The sequence below is a fragment of the Notolepis coatsorum genome (genome assembly GCF_963971535.1).
Source record: "Notolepis coatsorum genome assembly, chromosome: 17".
Classification (NCBI taxonomy): Eukaryota; Metazoa; Chordata; class Actinopteri; order Aulopiformes; family Paralepididae; genus Notolepis; species Notolepis coatsorum.
Genome location: NC_140181.1, coordinates 34,893,434 through 34,905,933, shown reverse-complemented (window position 1 = coordinate 34,905,933; position 12,500 = coordinate 34,893,434). Strand labels below are relative to the sequence as shown.

Here is a 12,500-nt window from a genome sequence, read left to right as displayed (position 1 = left end):
AGCTCAGATATACACCCTCGGCCACTAAACCTTAACCTTTAACCTTTTGACCTTTGTCCTCTGACACAAGGGGTGCTGATGTGTGCTCCAAAATGATGGCCTTTTTTAGGAATTAATACTTGAGTGTGCTTTTTAGTATAAACATAAGGAATACAGATATACAGATATACAGATATACAGATAGATAGATAGATAGATAGATAGATAGATAGATAGATAGATAGATAGATAGATAGATAGATAGATAGATAGATAGATAGATAGATAGATAGATAGATAGATAGATAGATAGATAGATAGATAGATAGATAGATAGATAGATAGATAGATAGATAGATAGATAGATAGATAGATAGATAGATAGATAGATAGATAGATAGAGGATCCCTCCTCTGTTACATGACCTTGCTGACCTCTGACCTGTGACCTCTAGGTGTGGATAGATGCAGGGACTCAGATCTTCTTCTCGTACGCCATTGGCCTGGGAGCTCTGACCGCTCTGGGAAGTTATAACAGATTCAATAACGACTGCTACAAGTAAGAATGATTAACACACACACACACACACACACACACACACACACACGCACACACACAAATATACAATGGTTTCAACAACATCTCTCTCTGTGTATCTTTCTTTCTTTCTTTCTTTCTTTCTTTCTTTCTTTCTTTCTTTCTTTCTTTCTTTCTTTCTTTCTTTCTTTCTTTCTTTCTTTCTTTCTTTCTTTCTTTCTTTCTTTCTTTCTCTGTCTCTCTCTCTGTCTCTCGCTTTCTCTCTGTCTCTCTCACTCTCTCTCTTTCTCTCTCTAGGGATGCCTTCATGTTGGCTCTTATTAACAGTGGCACCAGTTTCTTTGCTGGTTTTGTGGTTTTCTCTATCTTGGGGTTCATGGCTGCTGAGCAGGGAGTCGACATCAGCCAGGTCGCCGAATCAGGTACACACGCGCACGCACGCACGCATGCTCATACGCACGCACGCACATACATACATACATACATACATACATACATACATACATACATACATACATACATACATACATACATACATACATACATACATACATACATACATACATACATACATACATACATACATACATACATACATATATATATATTAGGGCTGTCAGTTTATCGCGTTAATTAGATGAATGAATTACACAGCAAATTATCGCGTTATGAAAATTAACTCAATTAATTACAATTTTTTTTTTTTTTTTATCTCATTCATTCCATAAGAATGTAGAATACACATTTACAGACGTTTTTTTTTTTTTATATGGTCCATTTGCATGTTCTTGGTATCTGATTCTAGGGACATCTATGAATCTCAGGGAATGTATTCCCAGTGTCAGAAATACTGTGGGCTAGATCCACAAAGAATGGATTGCACGGTGCAAGGTGCACCCTTACTTACAATTCATTATGAATTGAAAATGGGGGACCCTGATGTAAACAAGACGAAAGTCTTTCTCTGGTCTGCATCCCCTTAACAATTGTGTGTATTGAGCCGTACTGTATTGTACCCATTCTGCAATCTGTTAATAACATTTTCATTCAATCAATCAATCTGCGCGGTGATTGATTGAATGAAAATTTTATTTTTAGTCAATTGTAATGAACCAACTGAGAATATCAATACATTTCTTTTTATCTTTGACTGTGAATAACACCATGCTCAAATTGACCAGACCTGAAAAATCTAAGCAAATTAATAGATGGAAGATGATTAAACAGAAGGTTTTGTAGATACAGTACTGAATTCTGCCATCCGGACACATGCAATTTGAAATATGATTATAGAATATAGAATATCAGGCATAAAATGGTTATGCGATTAAAATGCGATTAATTAGATTAATTAATTACAAATCCTGTAATTAATTAGATAAAAGATTTTAATCGCCTGACAGCACTAATATATATACATACATACATACATACATACATACATACATACATACATACATACATACATACATACATACATACATACATACATATATATATATATATATATATATATATATATATATATATACATACATATATATACATACATACATTTACATTTAGTCATTTAGCTGACGCTTTTATCCAAAGCAACTTACAAATTGTGTACCAGTCACACCTCTAAGGGTAAGTGGTATTGTTCCTCTAGCAGTGCCAAACTTGAGTGCTACACTCTGAGTGCATAGTAGTATAGACATATTAGCATAGTAGGCAGTAGTATATGTATAGTAGCATAGTACATAGTAGATAGTAGTATAGACATATTAGCATTGTAGGTACTGGTAGTAGTATGAGTATAAGACAGTAAAAAAGTTAGTTTTTAGTCAATGGTGGAATATTGGGTGGGTTTCACCTGTTCTGACTGTGGTGGGATCTTCGTTAGCTAGCAGTGCAATAGTCGAGGCGAGAACCAGTATAACTTTTCTGTGTGCCTACTAGGCAGTTATGAAGTCTGCTTTCTTGACGGCAGATTGGCAGTTCCATAAGACCCTGCATATGGTGATAGGTATATTTGTGGCCATGGATGGGTAGCAGAGGTTGGCAGGTTGGCAGGTTGCTGGCCTGGCGTGGATGGCCTGAAGAGGACCTGAATGATGATATTGAAGTAGGGATATGTAGAAAGCACATGGTGAGGGATAGGGGTAGCTGTAAGTAGTAGGATGAAAGGTAAGGTTTTCAGAAGATGAAAAGGGGAGGAAGAACAAGTACAACAAAAAGAGTAAGTAATTGAATAAGTAATGATCTACTTAGCTGTCGGTAGAGTGATTTCTTAGGTCAGGTCGTCCTTCCTCTGAACTTCTTTGTCTTCGTTTGACGCCACTAATGCAGCATCACTTATATCTATCTCTAATTACTAATGTTAGTGTGAACCTGTGGTTAACTGCTGGAATTTGGGGAAGGGGCTGAAAGACAGCATCGAGACCACAGTCAAATACTAGTATACTGCTCAATGTAGTAGCAGTACATTTTCAAATACTGTAAACAAAACAATAATGTAATTTCACTCAAGCTTTAGCGGTAGGATGTGACCTCTGTGGCCAGTTAATACACAGTTAATAGACAGTGAATACACACAGACACACACGTACACACACACACACACACACACACACACACACACACACACACACACACACACACACACACACACACACACACACACACACACACACACACACACACCTATACACACACACACACATACACTCTCTCTCTCTCTCTCTCTCTCTCTCTCTCTCTCTCTCTCTCTCTCTCTCTCTCTCTCTCTCTCCCTCTAAGGTCACACAAAGTCACATGCACATGCAATGCACCACAAACAGCAGCATGGAACAATGTTGTGTTTTTCTACAGGAAATGAAAGAGGAAATGTCTTCTTCTAATGTTTCTATGTTAAGACGTTGTTGTTGCAGCTCCTCTGTGTCTTTGACCACGCTATCAGATTGTGTCAGAATGCTACAGTCTGCTGCTTTGTAAATGTTCAGTGTACAATACTGTCAACTATTGATGAAATGTACATGTATGTTTATGAACTATGTATGTTTCTACCAATACCCTGAATGTGTTACTTGACTTTACCCCCCCCCCCCCCTTCAGTAGGAGAGAAGACCTTGACTTATGTTACAGAGAGAGAGAGAGAGAGAGAGAGAGAGAGAGAGAGAGAGAGAGAGAGAGCGAGAGAGAGAGAGCGAGAGAGAGAGATATGAATATGGGTGTGAGTTTTGAGAGAGGAGAGAGAGAGAGAGAGGCGAGAGAGTTTGTGTGTACTGTATGTGTTTGAGAGAGAGAGAGAGAGAGAGAGAGAGAGAGAGAGAGAGAGAGTGTGTGTGTGTGTGTGTTTGAGAGGGGGGAGGGCTTCACGTGTGTGGTTACATGTGCACGTTTAAGTGTGTGTATGTGTGCTGTATGTTCATCGCAAGTGAGTGTGCAAGGTATATACTGTATATGTGTGTGCATGCCTGCTTGTGTGAATGAATTGTGTGTGTGTGTATGTATGTGTGCCTAGTCGAGAGAGAGAGTGAGAGAGAGAGAGAGAGAGAGAGAGAGAGAGTGTGTACTAACCTGTGTCTGTAGCTGCATGCCTGCAGTTGTTAACCTGACTAACCAACTGTATGTCTATTAATAGCTCCAAACTCCCCACACACACACACACACACACACACACACACACACACACACACACACACACACACACACACACACACACACACACACACACACACACACACACACACACACACACACACACACACACACACACACACACACACACACACACAGACACACACACGCACACACACACATACAAAAACACACACAGCCGGCCAGCAAGCTAGCTATATTTAGCTGCTCTAGAGGAGGTAGCATGTGTTTTCTGCACGCCTCTCTTTCTCTCTGCATGCCTCTCTTCTCCACTGCTCCTATGCTCATAAATATCTGACAGATAATAGCAGAACTGGTACGTGTACAGCAACACGTTCATCTCTCGGGCTCGGAAGTACTGACCGGATCCTGTGGTTAACGGAAGGATTAACGGTCTCAACTGTCATCCTGGTTTCTTAGCTGACAAAGTAGATTCAGAATAGAACAGATGTCTTGGGGGCGGTTAGGTGGCGTAGCGGAGATTGCGTTCGTCACCAACCCCGGAGCTGTGAGCTGGATTCGCTGTTCGAATTCGCTGTTCGAATCCAGCTCACAGCTCCGGGGTTGGTGACGAACGCAATCTCCGCTACGCCACCTAACCGCCCCCAAGACATCTGTTCTATTCTGAATCTACTTTGTCAGCTAAGAAACCAGGATGACAACCCTCGCTGGTGACAACCCCGGAGCTGTGAGCTGGATTCGAACAGGCGAATCCAGCTCACAGCTCCGGGGTTGTCACCAGCTTGGCTGGCCGTTCACACTAATACAATTGGCTGTATTAGAGGGTGGGAGAAGCTGGCGGGGTGGGTCCGGGTCGTTGTAAACAGCGACTCCTACAGTTCGGTCGGGGCGCCTGCTAAGCGCGGATAGGACCTGAGTGGGATAGTGTGATCCTTCCACACGCTACGCCCTCTCAGGGAGGATCCGCGCTGCCAGGTGAAAAGAAGCGGTTGATTGGCTGGACGTGTGTCGGAGGAAGCACGTGATAGCCTCCACTCTCCCAGATGATCTGACTGTGGGGGGTAAGTGCGCAGCGACCAGGAAGGGGACTGGGAATTGGCATACGACTAACATTGGGATGGGAGAAAATCGGAGGAAAATGGAGGAAAAAAAAAATAAATAAAAATGTCTTGGATACAGGCTGCCCTAAAAAGACTGATGTTTACTGTACGTGTCATGGGAACTTCAAGCCCTGCATGTAATCATAGGAACATATAATGAGGTGAAATGGTGTGATGATAGTGAAGTTATGATTCTGTATTCACCAGGTTATTAACTGGACTCACTCAGTGTGATTAACATGAGATGTTATATATAGTGTTTGTTATACTATATATAGTGTTATAAGTTATAACTCAACAAGTAAATATATCACAATACTGTCTAGTACCATATAGAATAGACGATATGGTAGGCCATAGAAAAGAGGCCATAGAAAATAAGTCATGCAGGATTTGAATTGAGTTTCTATTACAATGTGGAGTGAAAGAGTAGGCACTTGTAGTGTACAAGTGTACTGAATTATACTGAATTATACTGAATATACACCTGAATTATACTGTAGATAGATACACCTGAATTATACTGAATTATACTGTAGATACATCTGAATTATACTCAATTATTACATGGCGTTTTAACATTCGCCAAAATGCTTGATTGTGATTGGTCAATAGCGCTCCGTTATCCCTAGCAGCGGTAAATTATTTCTTGATAATTGACCGCTGCTATGGGTAACGCGCAATAATGACCGCTGTTAGGGGCAACAGAGCACTATTGACCAATCACAATCAAGCATTTTGATCGCAGTCACGAAAGCTATAACCTCGTTCCCAGCTTTATCTCGCACAGCTGCACTACATCAGGTGCAATCACGTCCACACCTGCCGGCGATGACAGAGGAGCAACAGAACAACTGCGTCTGCATTTGATCTCGTCTTGTCGATGGTGTATATTGTTAGTAAGTTAGCCATGTAATAAGCGGGATAATGTATAGCTATACTCGGTCATTGTCGTAAAATAATTTACCTTCACTGAGTTTAGAACACCTCGGCTGCGCCTCGGACGCAGTGTCGGTCAATTATTTTGCGACAATGACCTCGTAGCTATACATTATCCCTTACTTATACTGTAGATACACCTGCATTATACTGTAGATACACCTGAATTATACTGAATTATACTGTAGATACACCTGAATTATACTGAATATACACCTGAATTATACTGTAGATACACCTGCATTATACTAAATTATACTGTAGATACACCTGCATTATACTAAATTATACTGTAGATACACTAAATTATACAGAATTATACTGTAGATACACTAAATTATACTGAATTATACTTTAGATATACTGTAGATACACTAAATTATACTGAATTATACTGTAGATACACTAAATTATAGTGAATTATACTGTAGATACACTAAATTATACTGAATTATACTGTAGATACACTAAATTATACTGAATTATACTGTAGATACACTAAATTATACTGTAGATACACCAAATTATACTGAATATACACCTGAATTATACAAAATTATACTGTAGATACACCTGAATTATAATAATAATAATAATAATAATAATAATAATAATAATAATAAAAATAATAATAATAATAATAATAATAATAATAATAATAATAATATAATAATAATAATAATAATAATAATAATAATAATAATAATAATAATAATAATTCATTGTATTTATAAAGCACTTCTCAGAAATGCCGCTGACATTAGGTGGGAAACAGAGAAAACAAAGAAACAAAAGGAACATAAGACCACGGGAAAACAGGGAAAACAGGGAAAACAGCATGATACACAGAAACATAAAGCCACAGTAACAAAGATCAAAATTATACTGAGTATACACCTGGATTATACTGTAGATACACCTGTATTATACTGTAGATACACCTGAATTATACTGTAGATACACCTGAATTATACTGTAGATACCTGAATTATACTGTAGATACACCTGAATTATACTGTAGATACACCTGAATTATACTGTATACACCTGGATTATACTGTAGATACACCTGGATTATACTGTAGATACACCTGAATTATACTGTAGATACACCTGAATTATACTGAGTATACACCTGGATTATACTGTATACACCTGGATTATACTGTAGATACACCTGGATTATACTGTAGATACACCTGGATTATACTGTAGATACACCTGAATTATACTGTATACACCTGTATTATACTGTAGATACACCTGGATTATACTGTAGATACACCTGAATTATACTGTATACACCTGTATTATACTGTAGATACACCTGGATTATACTGTAGATACACCTGAATTATACTGCAGATACACCTGGATTATACTGTAGATACACCTGAATTATACTGTAGATACACCTGGATTATACTGCAGATACACCTGAATTATACTGTAGATACACCTGGATTATACTGTAGATACACCTGAATTATACTGTAGATACACCTGAATTATACTGTAGATACACCTGGATTATACTGTATACACCTGGATTATACTGTATACACCTGAATTATACTGTAGATACACCTGGATTATACTGTAGATACACCTGGATTATACTGTAGATACACCTGGATTATACTGCAGATACACCTGAATTATACTGTAGATACACCTGGATTATACTGTAGATACACCTGAATTATACTGTATACACCTGGATTATACTGTAGATACACCTGGATTATACTGTATACACCTGGATTATACTGTAGATACACCTGGATTATACTGTAGATACACCTGAATTATACTGTATACACCTGGATTATACTGTAGATACACCTGGATTATACTGTAGATACACCTGAATTATACTGCGGATACACCTGGATTATACTGTAGAGACACCTGAATTATACTGTAGATACACCTGGATTATACTGCAGATACACCTGGATTATACTGTAATTACACCTGAATTATACTGTAGATACACCTGGATTATACTGTAGATACACCTGGATTATACTGCAGATACACCTGAATTATACTGTAGATACACCTGAATTATACTGCAGATACACCTGGATTATACTGTATACACCTGGATTATCCTGTAGATACACCTGGATTATACTGTATACACCTGGATTATCCTGTAGATACACCTGGATTATACTGTATACACCTGGATTATACTGTAGATACACCTGGATTATCCTGTAGATACACCTGGATTATACTGTAGATACACCTGGATTATCCTGTAGATACACCTGGATTATACTCTAGATACACCTGAAGTTTTTTTAATTACTTTATAGTTACATTAATGTATAGGTCCCCGATAGAGGTGAACAATTACTCTAATCTTATCCTAAATCTTATCAAAATCACAACATGGCCAATATCCATCACAGGAGGCACAATATTTGTTGGCAAATGGCAAATGTGTGAAATAGCATTCTAAATTAAGTATTGTGGTGCTGCAGAGATGTCCTGGCCTACAAATAGTCCTCTACAGACTTAAATAGAGATAGTGTCAACATAGAGATAACATCAACATAGAGATAACATATAGATAACATCAACATAGAGATAACATCAACATAGAGATAACATCAACATAGTGTCAACATAGAGATAACATCAACATAGAGATAACATCAACATAGTGTCAACATAGAGATAACATCAACATAGAGATAACATCAACATAGTGTCAACATAGAGATAACATCAACATATAGATAACATCAACATAGAGATAACATCAACATAGAGATAACATAGATAACATCAACATAGAGATAACATCAACATAGAGATAACATCAACATAGAGATAACATATAGATAACATCAACATAGAGATAACATCAACATAGAGATAACATCAACATAGAGATAACATATAGATAACATCAACATAGAGATAACATCAACATAGTGTCAACATAGAGATAACATCAAAATAGAGATAACATCAACATAGTGTCAACATAGAGATAACATCAACATAGAGATAACATCAACATAGTGTCAACATAAAGATAACATCAACATAGAGATAACATAGAGATAACATCAACATAGAGATAACATCAACATAGTGTCAACATAGAGATAACATCAACATAGAGATAACATCAACATAGAGATAACATATAGATAACATCAACATAGAGATAACATCAACATAGAGATAACATCAACATAGAGATAACATCAACATAGTGTCAACATAGAGATAACATCAACATAGAGATAACATCAACATAGAGATAACATCAACATAGAGATAACATCAACATAGAGATAACATCAACATAGAGATAACATATAGATAACATCAACATAGAGATAACATCAACATAGAGATAACATCAACATAGAGATAACATATAGATAACATCAACATAGAGATAACATCAACATAGAGATAACATCAACATAGTGTCAACATAGAGATAACATCAACATAGAGATAACATCAACATAGAGATAACATCAACATAGAGATAACATCAACATAGAGATAACATCAACATAGAGATAACATCAACATAGAGATAACAATAGTGTCAACATATAGATAACATCAACATAGAGATAACATCAACATAGAGATAACATCAACATAGAGATAACATCAACATAGAGATAACAATAGTGTCAACATAGAGATAACATCAACATAGAGATAACATCGACATAGAGATAACATCAACATAGAGATAACATCAACATAACATCAACATAGAGATAACATCAACATAGAGATAACATATAGATAACATCAACATAGAGATAACATCAACATAGAGATAACATCAACATATAGATAACATCAACATAGAGATAACATCAACATAGTGTCAACATAGAGATAACATCAACATATAGATAACATCAACATAGAGATAACATCAACATAGAGATAACATCAACATAGAGATAACATCAACATAGAGATAACATCAACATATAGATAACATCAACATAGAGATAACATCAACATAGTGTCAACATAGAGATAACATCAACATATAGATAACATCAACATAGAGATAACATCAACATAGTGTCAACATAGAGATAACATCAACATATAGATAACATCAACATAGAGATAACATCAACATAGAGATAACATCAACATAGAGATAACATCAACATAGTGTCAACATAGAGATAACATCAACATATAGATAACATCAACATAGAGATAACATCAACATATAGATAACATCAACATAGAGATAACATCAACATAGTGTCAACATAGAGATAACATCAACATATAGATAACATCAACATAGAGATAACATCAACATATAGATAACATCAACATAGAGATAACATCAACATAGAGATAACATCAACATAGAGATAACATCAACATAGAGATAACATCAACATAGAGATAACATATAGATAACATCAACATATAGATAACATCAACATAGTGTTCAACATAGAGATACATCAACATAGAGATACATCACATAGAGATAACATATAGATAACATCAACATAGTGTCAACATAGAGATAACATCAACATAGAGATAACATACATAGAGATAACATCAACATAGAGATAACATATAGATACATCAACATAGAGATAACATCAACATAGAGATAACATATAGATAACATCAACATAGAGATAACATCAACATAGAGATAACTCAACATAGAGATAACATATAGATAACATCAACATAGAGATAACATCAACATAGAGATAACATCACATAGAGATAACATCAACATACATCAACATAGAGATAACATCAACATAGAGATAACATATAGATAACATCAACATAGAGATAACATCAACATAGAGATAACATCAACATATAGATAACATCACATAGAGATAACATCACATAGTGTCAACATAGAGATAACATCAACATAGAGATAACATCAACATAGAGATAACATCAACATAGAGATAACATCAACATAGAGATAACATCAACATAGTGTCAACATAGAGATAACATCAACATATAGATAACATCAACATAGAGATAACATCAACATAGAGATAACATCAACATAGAGATAACATCAACATAGAGATACATCAACATAGTGTCAACATAGAGATAACATCAACATAAGAGATACATCAACATAGAGATAACATATAGATAACATCAACATATAGATAACATCAACATAGAGATAACATCAACATAGTGTCAACATAGAGATAACATCAACATAGAGATAACATCAACATAGAGATAACATATAGATAACATCAACATAGTGTCAACATAGAGATAACATCAACATAGAGATAACATCAACTAGTGTCAACATAGAGATAACATCAACATAGTGTCAACATAGAGATAACATCAACATAGAGATAACATATAGATAACATCAACATAGTGTCAACATAGAGATAACATCAACATAGTGTCAACAAGAGATAACATCAACATAGAGATAACATCAACATAGAGACTAGACATCAACATAGAGATAGTATCTTAAAGGTAGAATCTGTAATGCTGTGAAACAGCTACCTCTAAGCTAAGAGCCTCCTTGGTATTGCACTTTGTTTACATGTTTTTGTTTTGGTCTGATGAGACAAAGGAGGAGGGGTTGCTACTGTTGGACACACCTCAGGCTCTACCAGAGAGGTCTGGATAAATTCACTGTGTAATAAGTTACCAAAGTGCAATACAGATGGGGGTATTTTGTTTAGAGGTCGCTGTTTGATGGCATTACAGAATCTATATTTAGGAAAACATCTTTATTTGGTACAAGCCCCCTGCAGAAATCACACCATGATTACTTTAATGTTTTTCACCAAAATAAAAATTATGTGTAATTCCTGTTCATTATTGTGAATCATCAGTCAAATAATCACAATTTGATTATATTTCTTTTCCAAATTGTTCAGCCCTGAACTAACTATTTTACCAATACTGACTGTTGGGTCTATGATGTTCACCTTGGTTGAAACAAGGGTTAAACATCATTTAGAGGACAGACATTAGAAGACACTTTGTCCTTGTTTATGTGTGTTTTGTGTTTGTGTTCAAGATATTATTACTAAGATGACCATTGTTTTGGCTGCAGACCTGGACCACAGCTCAGGGAAAGTAAGAGGAGGGTAAACTATGACTGCCAGTCGATGATCACAGTGAGGACAATAATCACCAATATATATTAACTATACTGTATATCAAATATATACTGTGTATTTCTTATTTAGTTTCCTCAGCAGACTATGTTTATGTAAATTCCAATTGATACTTACATTTCAATCAAAGATTTATATTAGCTTTAAAAGGAGGGTAAAC

At 35.9% G+C, this 12,500-nt stretch overlaps 1 protein-coding gene across 2 annotated transcripts in view; it reads left to right on the top strand.

Annotated features, from left to right (window-relative positions):
* slc6a8 (solute carrier family 6 member 8) overlaps nt 1–12,500 on the top strand; it is a 96,123-nt gene that overhangs the window by 64,231 nt on the left and 19,392 nt on the right. Inside the window, exons 6-7 of one of the 2 annotated variants that reach the window (XM_084333111.1) lie at nt 434–537; nt 814–938. In XM_084333111.1, the coding sequence (XP_084189237.1) occupies nt 434–537; nt 814–938 (229 nt within the window). The remainder of the gene's footprint in view (nt 1–433; nt 538–813; nt 939–12,500) is intronic. The other variant, XM_084333112.1, reaches the window with a different exon arrangement.